Source organism: Phyllobates terribilis, unplaced genomic scaffold (assembly GCF_046119375.1).
Source record: "Phyllobates terribilis strain yellow unplaced genomic scaffold, ASM4611937v1 Scaffold_1__5_contigs__length_1240528914, whole genome shotgun sequence".
NCBI classification, from domain to species: domain Eukaryota; kingdom Metazoa; phylum Chordata; class Amphibia; order Anura; family Dendrobatidae; genus Phyllobates; species Phyllobates terribilis.
In genome coordinates this window covers 1147886662-1147901516 of record NW_027362761.1, presented here as the reverse complement: position 1 = coordinate 1147901516, position 14855 = coordinate 1147886662, and the positions used below count along the sequence as shown (strand labels likewise).

At 41.1% G+C, this 14855-nt stretch overlaps 1 protein-coding gene across 2 annotated transcripts in view; it reads right to left on the bottom strand.

The window, feature by feature from the left end:
- CRMP1 (collapsin response mediator protein 1) overlaps positions 1-14855 on the bottom strand; it is a 92937-nt gene that overhangs the window by 27739 nt on the left and 50343 nt on the right. For both annotated transcript variants that reach the window (XM_073648274.1, XM_073648283.1), the window contains exons 4-7: positions 13902-14066; positions 10039-10100; positions 9668-9748; positions 7496-7564 (exon numbers count right to left, since the gene is read on the bottom strand). In XM_073648274.1, the coding sequence (XP_073504375.1) occupies positions 7496-7564; positions 9668-9748; positions 10039-10100; positions 13902-14066 (377 nt within the window). The remainder of the gene's footprint in view (positions 1-7495; positions 7565-9667; positions 9749-10038; positions 10101-13901; positions 14067-14855) is intronic.

Here is a 14855-nt window from a genome sequence, read left to right as displayed (position 1 = left end):
ATTAAGCGTAATTGTTGCTCAATTATTATTATTATTTTTTTTAGTTCTGTAAGATCAATAAATGAATCCACATAAAACAATGCACCTAAAAAGTGACATGGTATTTAAAGGTGATGATTCACATGTTAGCAGGTTTTTATATAAGGAGGTGGTGGTATATTACTGTATAGGCTCTTATCTCCCCAAAAAATGAAGCATTTTTTTTTTATAGAGATCAAATTTCCCTGTTATTGGAAATCTAGTGTGGAAGAAATATGCAAAACGGCTGAAAGTGCAAGGGGGGCGTGTCAGTAAACTTAGACTGATTCTTCCAAATGTGCTGACAAGTCCTCGTGATTTGCATAGACAGTCATGGCCGAAAGTGTTGGCACCCTTGAAATTGTTCCAGAAAATGAAGTATTTCTCCCAGACAATTATCGAAATTACACTTTTTGTTATACACGCTTATCTCCGATTAAAAAAAGGCAAATTTCACATAATTTTACACAAAACTCCAAAAATGGTCTGGACAAAATTGTTGGCTCCCTCAAATTAACCCCTTTACCCCCAAAGGTTGTTTGCACGTTAATGGCCGGACTAATTTTTACAATTCTGACCACTGTCACTTTATGAGGTAATTACTCTGGAACACTTCAACGGATCCCCCTGATTCTGAGATTTTTTTTTGTGACATATTGTACTTCATGATAGTGGTAAAATTTATTTGATATGACGCGTTTATTTGTGAAAAAAAATCAGAAATTTGGCAAAAATTTTGCAATTTTCAAACTTTGAATTGTCATGCCCTTAAATCAGAGAGATATGTCACACAAAATAGTTAATAAATAACATTTCTCACATGTCTACTTTACATCAGCACAATTTTGGAAACAATTTTTTTTTTGTTAGGAAGTTATAAGGATTAAAAGTTGACCAGCGATGTCTAATTTTTCCAACGAAATTTACAAAACCATTTTTTTAGGGACCACATCAGGTGCTTCACAGGAATTTTTGGAATGTGGAAGAAAACAATGAACATTTAACTTTTTTTCACAAAAATGTTACTTTAGACCCAATTTTTTTTATTTTCACAAGGGTGACGGAAAATTGGACACCAAAATTTGTTGTGCAATTTCTCCTGAGTAAGCCGATACCCCATATGTGGGGGAAACCACTGTTTGGGCGCACGGCAGGGCTCGGAAGGGAAGGAGCACCATTTGACTTTTTGAATGTAAAATTTGTTTGAATAATTAGCGGACGCCATGTTGCGTTTGGAGAGCCCCTGATGTGCCTAAACAGTGGAAACCCCCACAAGTGACACCATTTTGGAAACTAAACCCCTCAGGGAACTTATGTAGATGTGTGGTGAGCACCCTGAACCCCCAAGTGCTTCACAGAAGTTTATAACATGGAGCCGTGAAAATAAAAAAATCTAACTTTTTCCACAAAAATGATCTTTTAGCCCAACATTTTTTTATTTTCACAAGGTTAAAAGGAGAAAATGGACCCCAAAAACTGTTGTCCAATTTCTTCTGAGTACGCCGATACCCCATATGTGGGGAAAATACACTGTCTGGGCGCACGGCAGAGTTCAGAAGGGAAGGAGCACTGTGTGACTTTTTGAATGCAAAATTGGCTGGAATCGAGAGCGGACGCCATGTCGCGTTTGGAGAGCCCCTGATGTGCCTAAATAGTGGAAACCTCCCACAAGTGACCCCATTTTGGAAACTACACCCCTCAAGGATTTTATCAAGGGGTATAGTGAACATTTTGAACCCAGAGGTACGACACAGAATTTGATAACATTAGGTTATCATATTGAATATGTTGTCATTAGTCTTGAGCGCAAGTGCTCGCTACTTGAGTTTGCATCGGGTACTCAGGTATGCGCCATGTATCGCGGGTGCTCAAGTGACATGCTCGAGTCCCCGCCCGCATGTTTCCCGGTTATTAGACACCCAAAAAAACATGCGGGGATTGCTCGTGTATGGCAGGCAATCCCCGCGTTGTTTTTTTGACTGTGTAACAATATCAGTAATATGTGAACTCAGAATTTATAACGCACTGTACATTTTTATCTTTAAAGTGTTTTCAATCATTCAAAAATAAAGATGCACGATATTGCGTTTTTTTACCAATAATTTTTCTTAAGAAACTGTGATGGAAAGCTTTTTATTACTGAAATGGCAAAAAAATCTGCTGACAGGACGCCCAGAGGGAACATGATGAAAATTTTATCATCCCCATCGTAACTTTACATTAAATACAGTCGCTTGATCTTTCAAGGACGTTTCTGAGAGTGGCGAGCCTGAATAATTCACTGCTCAAAATGTAGCTGATTCACAGTAAAATGGAGAAGATCCAGTGAGCACCAGGCATGAGTAATATACCCTTTTTCCTTATGCAGCAGATCTACCCTCAGGGAATATCATCAAGTCTGGTCCAGGAGACCATAGGAACACTCGAGAAGACGTGCAGAGGAACGGCAGAGGCCTGGAAGGCAAGCATCTGTTCTTATTTTAATTTAAAACTACTATGGGACCATTTTTATTCTAAAAAAAATAGGCTACTGGACAACTCCTTTAATGACCATCCAATGTCTTATGAAGGTGGGCATTGGTAATCCTTAGTAGAGGGGGTTTTGTGCCTCCTCCTAAAACAGGCTCCTTCACTAATGCTCTGGTTCCCAGTGTTAAAGGGAATTTATCATGGGGTCTTTTGCTGCTTTATCTGGATGCAGCATGATGTAGGGACATAGACCCTGACTCCAGCGATATGTCACTTACTGGGCTGCTTGCTGCAGTTTTGATAAAATCACTATTTTTTTTTCTATCAGTTGTCTGACTGTGGAGCTCTGTATAACCATTCATGCAGTCCCTCATAAGGACACTGCCACCACCATTTTTCTCTTTAGGCGCCATGTAGTTTTCTAATATAATTTTTCTACATGCATGGTACCTACAGTAAAGCATGGTGGTAGCAGTGTCTTTATTTGGGGCTGCGTGAGTTCTTCTGGTGTTGGAGAGCTACATTTCATTGATGGTATCATGAATTCACAGATATACTGTTCTATATCAAAATAGAAGATGCTGCCATCACTCCATGCACTTGGTAGACGTGCACTTTTCCAACATGAAAATTAGCCAAAACATACATGTTGCATTTCTGAAGAAGAACAGGGTCAAGTGATTGAGTGGTAAAATGTCTCCTGATCTGACCCAACAGAACCTATGAGGAATGCTGAAGGGACAAGATGTCATCACTCTCCATCTAGCATCCAGGCTCCAAGAAAGGTCGTTCTTGAAGAATGGAAGAAGGTAGATTTTGCAATATGTCGCCAACTTGTTCATTCCATGCCTACAAGACTTGGCCCTGTCTTTAAAAATCATGGAGGTCATACAAAATACTAGATGTAGTAGTTTTTGATGTGGGGTGTACTCATTTTTGCATAAACTAATTTGAGTAAAACTGAAGATTTTGTAATAAATGTTATATTATTAACCTTACTTTCATGTTATATGTTAAAAAATGTTCTATGAAACTCAGTCTTGTCAAAATTTTGGAAATTGAGATGTTGATTAAAATCTTACCTTGCAAAGGGGATGTACTCATTTATGCTAAGCACTGTGTGCATATATTATATAATATATATATATATATATATATATATATATATATATATTTATATATATATATATACATATATAGTACAGACCAAAATTTTGGACACACCTTCTCATTTAAAGATTTTTCTGTATTTTCATGACTTTGAAAATTGTACATTCACACTGAAGGCATCAGAACTATGAATTATCACATGTGGAATTATATACTTAACAAAAAAGTGTGAAACAACTGAAAATATGTCTTATATTCTAGGTTCTTCAAAGTAGCCACCTTTTGCTTTGATGACTGCTTTGCACACTCTTGGCATTCTCTTGATGAGCTTCAAGAGGTAGTCACCGGAAATGGTTTTCACTTCACAGGTGTGCCCTGTCAGGTTTAATAAGTGGGATTTCTTGCCTTATAAATGGGGTTGGATCATCAGTTGTGTTGTGCAGAAGTCTGGTGGATACACAGCTGATAGTCCTACTGAATAGACTGTTAGAATTTGTATTATGGCAAGAAAAAAGCAGCTAAGTAAAGAAAAACGAGTGGCCATCATTACTTTAAGAAATGAAGGTCAGTCAGTCCGAAAAATTGGGAAAACTTTGAAAGTGTCCCCAAGTGCAGTTGCAAAAACCATGAAGCGCTACAAAGAAACTTGCTCACATGAGGACGGCCCCAGGAAAGGAAGACCAAGAGTCACCTCTGCTTTTGAGGATAAGTTTATCCGAGTCACCAGCCTCAGAAATCGCAGGTTAACAGCAGCTCAGATTAGAGACCAGGTCAATGCCACACAGAGTTCTAGCAGCAGACACATCTCTACAACAACTGTTAAGAGGAGACTTTGTGCAGCAGGCCTTCATGGTAAAATAGCTGCTAGGAAACCACTGCTAAGAACAGGCAACAAGCAGAAGAGACTTGTTTGGGCTAAAGAACACAAGGAATGGACATTACATAGTTACATAGTTACATAGTTTATAAGGCCGAAAAAAGACAAGCGTCCATCCAGTTCAGCCTATTTCTTGTGCACTGCAGCTATTCCGCAGCGTTGATCCAGGGGAAGGCAAAAAAAAACCATGCGGTATAGGCCAATTTACATTATTGAGGAAAAATTCACTTCTCGACACCAATCTGGCTGTCAGATTAAATCCCTGGATTAATTAACTATCACTAAGCATAAGATGTAATTTTATTGTTCTCAAGAAAGGCGTCCAGGCCTCTCTTGAACTCATTAAGTGAGTTGGACATCACCACTTCCTCTCCCAGAGAGTTCCAGAGTCTCACAGCTCTGACCGTAAAGAATCCCCTTCTATGCTGGTGCAGGAACCTCCTTTCCTCCAGACGCATAGTGTGCCCCCTCATCTTTGTCACCATCCTTGGTATAAACAGGTCATGGGAGAGATCTCTGTACTGCCCCCTGATGTATTTATACATGTTTATGAGGTCTCCCCTAAGCCTTCCCTTTTCCAACGTAAATAGGCCGAATTTTGACAACCTCTCTGGGTATTCTAGTCCCTCCATTCCCTTTATTACCTTAGTCGCCCTCCTTTGTACCCTCTCTAGCTCCAATATGTCTTTCCTGAGCACCGGAGCCCAGAACTGTGCACAATATTCTAAGTGAGGCCTTACCAGCGCTCTATACTGAGGAAGACCAGTGGACATTATACATTAGACCAGTGGAAATCTGTGCTTTGGTCTGATGAGTCCAAATTTGAGATCTTTGCTTCCAACCACCATGTCTTTGTGCGACGCAGAAAAGGTGAACGGATGGACTCTACATGCCTGGTTCCCACCGTGAAGCATGGAGGAGGAGGTGTGATGGTGTGGGGGTGCTTTGCTGGTGACACTGTTGGGGATTTATTCAAAATTGAAGGCATACTGAACCAGCATGGCTACCACAGCATCTTGCAGCGGCATGCTATTCCATCCGGTTTGCGTTTAGTTGGACCATCATTTATTTTTCAACAGGACAATGACCCCAAACACACCTCCAGGCTGTGTAAGGGCTATTTGACCAAGAGGGAGAGTGATGGGGTGCTACGCCAGGTGACCTGGCCTCCACAGTCACCAGACCTGAACCCAATCGAGATGGTTTGGGGTGAGCTGGACCGCAGAGTGAAGGCAAAAGGGCCAACAAGTGCTAAGCATCTCTGGGAACTCCTTCAAGATTGTTGGAAGACCATTTCCGGTGACTACCTCTTGAAGCTCATCAAGAGAATGCCAAGAGTGTGCAAAGCAGTCATCAAAGCAAAAGGTGGCTACTTTGAAGAACCTAGAATATAAGACATATTTTCAGGTGTCTCACACTTTTTTGTTAAGTATATAATTCCACATGTGTTAATTCATAGTTTTGATGCCTTCAGTGTGAATGTACAATTTTCATAGTCATGAAAATACAGAAAAATCTTTAAATGAGAAGGTTTGTCCAAACTTTTGGTCTGTACTGTATATATATATATATATATATATATACATACATACACTTATTATACACAGTAATTGATATGTATTGCTAAACAGCGCCATAAGATAATACAAATTTCCCCAACATGAATTTTTTTTTCCTTAAACGGCCATGAAAGAAAATCTAGAGTTATGAATGCTACAAATTAAAAGTCAGAGGTGAAAACAAACAAAAAAAATTTGCTTGTCCATAAGGCCCTTTCAGGCCATTGTCATGTAGCTGTCTACCTTCAGTCACCACTAGAGGGAGCTTAATTGCTTACTGCAGACCGAATATACATTTAACTCAATGATAAGACAGTATACGGTAAACTTTTAGGCTAAGTGCCCACGATGCAGAAATGCTCCGGATTATTTCTGCATCTCCCTGGCAGGAAAAACGCATGCGGATTGTACATGGGGATTGTACATGCGGATTGTACATGCGTTTTTCCCGCCAGGTAGAAGCGGTTGTGAAGCGTTCTTCACATGCATTTCCGCATGCGGGTAGTCAAGCGCTTTTCCAAACGATTTTAGCATCACTTGGAAAGTGCTTGACAACTTGGTCACACTGTATAAATCCATGCAACCGGCATATATAGTGTGACCAAGTTACGATGCTGCAAATGCAAATGCATCATCAATAGAAAAAAAAAAAAGAATAAAATAGTAAAAAATAAAAAAAAAACATTATACTCACCTTCTGATGGCCCCCTGTCTCCTTATCCAGTGTCTTCGGCGGCTCGCGGTGGTGTAAAAGGACCTTCCATGACGTCATTTAGTCATGTGACAGGTCACGTGACATCATGGAAGGTCCTTTTACACCACCGCAAGCCACCGAAGACACCGGACACACCGTACAGGACACTGGGGGCCATCAGAAGGTGAGTATAATGTTTTTTTTTATTTTAATTCTTTTTTAACTACAGGTTCTATGGTACCCGGGTCTGGATGAGAGTCTCCTCTTCTCCAGACCCGGCTACCAACCACACATTGAATCGCTCAATATCCGCATGTGCACATGTAGTCATGTGGATATTAAGCGATTCAATGCAAGTCAATGGCAGCAATTACGCTGCGTGTCCGCAAAATTAATTGACATGCTGCGAATTTTTCCACAACGATAATCCGCAGCGGAAATTTCCGCAGCATGTGCACAGAACATGCGGATTATCATTGGAGACCATGGGGCGCGTATTACCAAGCGTTTTCGCTGCGGAAATTCCGCGGCAAAAACGCTTGAAAAACGCATAGTGGGCACGCAGCCTTAGGCTCCCTCTAGTGGTGGCTGTCAGTAGCCAGAATGTTATTTTTTTTTTATATTTTTAACTAGTCAAGGAATTAGGAGCTCTGAATCCAACCAATATGAAGATTTATTTCACTCCGATGTAAATTATATTTTTTTACATATGAAAAGTTTAACTGGTGTTAAATGATTGAATAGCAGAAATAAGCACAATGAACGTACCTCCTCGGGTCGGCTCAGAGCATGTCCTTCTGGGCCAGTTATGCCCATTTCTAATATCCGCTTTTGTTCCTATTCAATAAAAATAGAAAAAAAAAAAAAGATTTTTTTTTATGTTGAAACAATACAAGATTGCATCAGTTGCCCATTTACTGATCGGCTTTAATATCGCACATCACTTTGATCAATGCAAATGTGTAGGAACAGGGACAAAGGATCCTTATTCATGTGATTAATGGAGATCTTTTACTTATCAATATTGACTCTTGAAAAGTTTTAGAAACAACGAAGTGTGGAATACGATGCAACATATATTCTACCAATGTAATCCACCGCTTTTACTGCAATATACCACAACCTCTATGGAGGAATATGGCGGTCGCAGCGCTCACAGTGCAGCCTGGTGTAACACTTAGTGCTGCATTCCAAAATGTGCTCCATTATGTTTAAAGGGTTGGATGTGATAGGAAAAACATTGCCGATTTCTGGTCAGTCTTTACTTCCCACTGAGTCATTTTCAGGTGACTGTTGCAATCAATCACTAGCTTTATTAGGTCAGTGATTGTCAGAGGGGGTCATCTGTCACTGTCATTTCTGCCGTACGAAACAGAGACAAGTGGAGTAGTGACGAGCGAACGTGCTCGCCACTGCTCGATCCTCAATTAAGTATCATGGGTGCTCGAGCGCCATGCTCGAGTCCCCACCCCGCATGTTTCACAGCTGTTAGATAACCAATAAACAAGCAGGGATTGCCTGACATGCACGGTAATGCAGTAGCCATGTTGGCTACTTGCATTACTGTGATTGGCCGGCCGCATCACTCATGAGGTCTTATATGAGACCCGGTGACGCGATGCTCGGCACACTGTCCTCTGGAAGCAGTTCAGGGAGAGTTGTTATAGGAGGGAGAGCTTAGATTAATGTTCAACCCCCCATAAATATTATGAAGGTGCACCCTTTGGTACCTTCCATGTGGCACTAAAGGGCATTTTTAACCTTTAACCTATTAAATAAATCATTTTAAAAAATTACGTGGGGTCCCCCCTATTTTTGATAACCAGCCAAGGTAAAGCATACAGTTGGGGGCTGATATTATCAAGCTGGGAAGGTCCATGGATATTGGGCCCTTCCCAGCCTAAAAATACCAGCCACAGCCGTTCCAGAATTGGCGCATTACATTAGATGCACCAATTCTGGCACTTTGCCTGGCTCTTCTCGATTGCCCTGGTGCAGTAATATTTTTTGGGGTTGATGTCAGCTGGCATCAAGTCCAGGGGTTAGTAATAGAGAGGAGTCCATCAGACACCCCCATTACTAACCCGGTAATATAAAATACCCCTAGCTGTCTGCTTTACCTTGGCTGGTTATCAAAAAAGGGGGGACCCCACATCATTTTTCTAAATTATTTATTTAGTTCTCAGCAGCAACCTGGGAGTCAGAGATGCATCCAAGTGTCTTCCCCATGCTGTTCCCATTCGATTTGAGCGCTGTTTCCATCCATTTCAGCAATTTTCATGCCCCCCTCCTGTTAAGGTCTTTCAGAAAAATTGTTGCGTTTCCCCTTGACCTCCATTATGCTCATTACTCGAGTCGAGCCTGTCCGAACGTCCGACCTGCTCGATTAGAGTAACGAGCACCCGATCACGTTAGGCGTTAATAAACCATCTCTGCCTTCTTTATGGGGAGTCCAGCTGTGTTTGACTGCCAGCTCCGCGCTCCTGAAGCTGCACAATGTCATACAGCTGCTATACTATGCATCATGGCAGTGCAGAGAGTGGATTGCATGGACATCTGTAGTCTATGGGTGGTCCAGAAGTAGTTAAAGTCATATCTATGTGTTTTTTTGTCATGTAAAAATTAACTATGAAAGAAAAAGTGTTGCAATTTACTTCTTTGCCACTAGATGTCAGCCAGCTACACACCAGGCTAATTCTTGATTTACGACCTGTAGTAAAACTGAAGTCAGGTACCTTTTTGACTTCAATGGCAAGTAATAAATAGAGTAAAACACCCTAAAATAGCAAGGAAAACACAACTTTTAGTGGAATGGTCCGGTAGACAAAGTATATGATAGAACCAAATACCTATCACCGCAAATCTGGTCTATTTAAAGGGATGGTTTTCTGTGTGAAATCTAAAATAAAGTTTACCAGTTTACTAAAAACTCGCACTCACCTGAGCTATTAAATCTCCATTTTCGGCATGCACCATAATTACAGCACCGTGTCCCTTAAGGAAGGTAAAGATTTCATACAGCTGAAAATAATAATAAAAAAAAAAATCTAAATTCAGGATTCTGCATCATTAAACATACAGGAGAAGACGCAAACAAATACTTTGAAATGGTTTTGTGGGATTAGGAAACAAGGTTGGAATGTTTTTCCAGAAACAGCTCCACTGTTATCTACAGTCTGTGTCTGGTACTGCAGCTCAGGTCTATCCAACTGAATGGCAATACCAGACGCAGTCAGTGGAGAAGAGCGGCGCTCTATGTAGAAAAATCAGAATTTGTGTTCTAATGTCAGAAAACTGAAGCACACAGGTACCTGGCTATCTGACATTTGGTATAGGTCTTTGTAGGCCATGTACACCTGGAATGAATTGACACCTGTAAAGAGGAAATAAAGAAACACCGTTAGGTCTCCTAAAAATGGCGGAACCAATAGGACTATGTAAAGATAAACTGGTTACAAGAGGAATTTGCCATCGTAAGTTTAGGTCCCCGGCATTCAAGTGTGGAACATTTGGGAATTCTGTTTTCACACCTCTGGGGTGAGAGAGTGCTGGAGATTTCTCAAAAATGGTGCAAATGGAAAAATGGAGTGTTCCCATGTAGTGCAGAGGTGCTGGATTTTACTCTGCGGATTTACATGCAGAAAACTGGCTTTCATAATATTTTTTATCAGTATTTGTATGCCAAAACCAGGAGTGTCTCCAAAACACAGAACAGTAGAGATGAGCGAAGTAGAAGGGTTCATACCGGACATAAACTCCGAACTTGGACTTTTCCCGGAATGTTCGGTTTTCTGTTCTGAGTTCCGGGGGAAGTCCAGGGACGAGACAGAGAGAAAGAGAGAGCTTTTTCAGATCCAAATTTCTGGTGTCCATTGTTTTCAATGGGGTTCAGGTTGAAGTTCTGGTCTAAACTTTGGACTAAATTTCGGGTTGGGTTCAACCCGGGTCCGCTCATCCCTACAGAACAGGAGTCAAGCTTTCAATTATAGTTTTTCTTTGTAAGTTCCACTCCTGCTTTTGGCTTACAAACACTGATGAAAAATACTGACGTGTGAATAAGCCCTAAAGCAGCATTTACACTTCGGTTTGGACATTCAGTTTGTTCTGTTTTTAGGAACCGACAGACAGAATAAATGTAAAAAAAAATGTAAAAAAAGAAAAAATGGATCTACAGCATAAGTGATGCCATCAAAAGAAGAGGGGCCCCATTGATAATTATTGTCTGGGGTGCGTTATGTGTCCATTTTTGGACAACTTTTTCATCTGTTTCAAAAATGGGAACATAAGGGAAGAAGCCGGACGGACCCTGGAAATAATCAGCAGGGTCTCTCTGCTTCATATTGTATCAATAATGCAACAGATTCTTTTTAAAATGTATTTTGTGTCAGTGGAAATTCTGCTGTGTTTTCCCTATAAGGAAAAGTATCTATACAATATATAGAGTGAAATGTGCAAAAAAATAATCATCCCCATATTGCTTTAATTGAAGTGTTTGATGCCAAAGCTAGGTAGAATTTTTTTTCTTTATTCATTTTTATTATTATTTTAAAAATCGGTCGATATCCCTTAGATCTGATTTATCAGATATCAGTGGCATCCTAAAGGTGTGTTCACACTGCGCAGTTTTCCAGGCTTTTTTTTTTGCACGGAAAACTATGGCAGGGGGGAAACACATTAATAAACATTAATTTCTATGCAAAAACTACTTGCTGTTCACATGCTCAGGCTTTTGAGCTTCTTTTAAACGCTTCAGGCTTTCAAAAGATGCTAACGTTTAAAATAAGTAGAAGGAGAAATGATCCAGCTTCCAATCTAAAGTTATGCATAAAATGTAGGTTGTTTTATTTTCAAAAACGTAAAATGGACAGCAAAAACACACGCCGACCATCTGGAGGTGTGGAGGGACATAGGGATCCAATAGCAATAACCAGACGCGTTTCGAACACTACATGCGCTCTTGAACTTGACTTAAAATAAGTGACATGTTCGTTCCTCAGGCGTTTTCCGCTACAATGCTCAATACTTTATGATACAAGTCAATGGAAAGGCTACAAAAAATTTGTTAGAGGCAGATGTATGGGTGTTTGGGGGGTTTTTTTTGCTTGTTTTTTCAGCATTTCCACTCAAAAAAAATGTGAGCGGGATTTTAAAAAATCCAGAAAACTCCAGCAAAAAAAAAAGCTAACAAAAAAGAAAACGCCAAAAAAAGCACTAAGCAAATTATAAAAAAATAGACATTTTTGACCTCCAGAAAAAGACATAGAGTCAACATACCCCTAAAGTTCATTGGCTTTGAAGTCCTTTTGACCTCAGGGTGTCAGGATTCACAATGTCCTGAAACTGGCCATCCTTAGGACAGTGAGGAGAAGCTGGAGGTGAAGAAGCAGTGAAAAAAAATACTGCAGTCTGGTCTACAATCTGATTTTATTTTGCCCTGTTATTTATTTCAGATTTGGGAACGAGGTTTATTTTAGAATTTCGTCTGGGGCCTGAATAAATTTTATGGGTCTGGTCTAGGCTGAAAATCAGTTTCAGGTCTATATACAGACAAGATGATGAGGTCCGACCTCTGGAACCTCCGGACCTGCCCATTATGTGACCTACTTTACTATAGGGCTGCTTTATTTTCTTGCACTTTATTAGTTAGTTTGGGGTCAGTATTATTTTTAGGGACCGGTCTGGAGTGTTTTTTAGTGTTTGGTTCTGGGGTCTGAAATGAATCAATCTACTGGGTTACGATTCTTCTCTCTGTAGATTTTATTTGTCAATCATCCCCTAGAAGCAGCTCATCGCAGCTGCCAGGCAGCAAGTACGGAAGAGGAAAAGAGAGTACACTGGCTCAGTGTCCAGTACAGAGAGAGGAGAAGAGCTGGATAAGAACGAGTATGGAGAGTTTTGGTGCCACATCACTCCTTCTCAGCCTCCACGTCTTATTAGTTAGAGATCCTCTCACCAGGTCATAAGTGGGCAGTTTTTGCTGTCATTTTATTCCCGCTGATCCTCTAGATATTAAAGTTCCTTTTTTTTTTAATCCACCATATAGTTAAAGAGATATGGGCCTTTTTATTTAGTGCTACTTTTTATGTTTTTTTTTTTTTTTTATCAAGGGGTGTGTCTCACAGGGTAATTATGCAGAGCAGTCTAAAGACACACCCTAGAGGATCCTGCAAGCCACGCCCCCAGAGGATGCTGCGAGCCACGCCTCCAGAGGATGCTACGAGCCACGCCCCCAGAGGATGCTGCGAGCCACGCCCCAGAGTATGCTGCAAGCCGCGCCCCCAGAGGATGCTGCGAGCCACACCTCCAGAGGATTCTGCGAGCCACGCCCCCAGAGGATCCTGTGAGCCACGTCCGAGAGGATCCTGTGAGCCAAGCCCCAGAGGATCCGCGAGCCACGCCCCAAAGGATCCTGTGAGCCACGCCCAAGAGGATCCTGTGAGCCAAGCCCCAGAGGATCCGCGAGCCACGCCCCAAAGGATCCTGTGAGCCACACCCGAGAGGATCCTGTGAGCCAACCCCCTTAGTAAAGCCCATAAAAAGCAGCACTAAATAAAAAAGACCCTGATCCCTGGAACTCTCTGACGAATTTGAAAAATCAAAAAGTTAAATATTCAGGGGAGCAGCAAGAATAAAATAAGGTCAAAATCTAGTCTCTTTTAACCTGGTGACAAGTCCTCTTTAAGGAGGGAAAGAGGATAAACTATTGCTACCAGCACTGGCCCCAAAGCTAGACAGAAAGGGTCTGGAAATCTACGAATGTTTGAAATGGGCACTAGCAAAAGAAATGAAGGACAATGCTCCCCTTCAAAAGGACCAAAAGCTGCATTTGACAGTCAGAACAAAAGGATCAAGCATGTTAAGATCCAACATGCCCAATCCTTCCTTCACCAGATAACTGCCATAGAGAGAGTCTGAACAAAACTATACACATTAGAAAATCAGTGAATCCTTTTACAAGTGTTTATATCTCTGCCGCAGATTCTGTCAGGTTTAAAGGGAAGATAGAGTGCTGCATGCAAGTGAAAGGGGCCATTGGGCACCGGTAGTATCTGTGGTGGACTGTAACCATTATGCAGATGTGAACAGAGTCTTATAAGAATGGAACTTAACTTTTCCGCTTGTACGTCACGTTACACCGAGTAGTGACAGGTCCCTGTATACCCTGAGTATATACCTTTGTCTTGCATCAGAATGTCCAGCTCCTCTCGAATCCCGTCATACCAGCTGGTGATGTCCACATGGAGGGAGTAATCACAGCAGGATTTGGTATCCGCTACCTCGTGCCATTTTTCAAATGAGGCCAAAATATTTGATCCGGAGTCTGGAACCACATGGTCAACTAAAAGAAAAGAGGTACAAGTGTGACACATTGAGGCAATATATCGTCTTACCAGCACCAGCCTCTTTAGCCTGATTGATAGCTCATTGCCTGATTTCCCTGCCTGGCTCCTGACATCCTGACATCATAGACATAGAAGATATCAATCAAAGCCGGGGTTTGGTGGGGAATCAACCTCTGGAGGCAAAGAGTCCAGAAGTGCTCCATCACGCCTCATTAGCATATGAATGAAAACACTAACTACTTAGGAATGCAGCAGCAGATAAAAGATATAAAGGTGTCGATGGATTTGCATTTCAAAGACCTGCATTCCCATATAATGGGAGGGTCGATCTTATGGACAGATTCCCTTTAATCGTTGTATAATGAATAATTATAAAATATTCTAATATACTTTGTGTGTCTCTGCTAGCAGTCATTTAGTAAGAACATTCAGTGTGTACTTCTAGTATACAGATAATCAACTCCCTACCTAAGAGATCAAAAACTTTACGCGCACCTAAGGCTATGTGCGCACCTTCAGTATTTTCTTGCAGAAATTTCTGCAGCATTTCTGCAAGATTCGGCACCTCTTGGCAGAAAAATCGCTATGGAAATTCCATGGCATTTTTGATGCGTTTTCATGCGTTTTTGCCTGCGGATTTGCCATGCGTTTTTTCCAATGCATTGTATAGGAAAAACGCAGGTAAAAGCGCACAGAGAATGGACATGCTGCTTCTTTTAACGCACATGAAATTCTGTAAGGAAAAATCCTGATCATGCGCACAGATCTTGCAAAATCTGATAGAA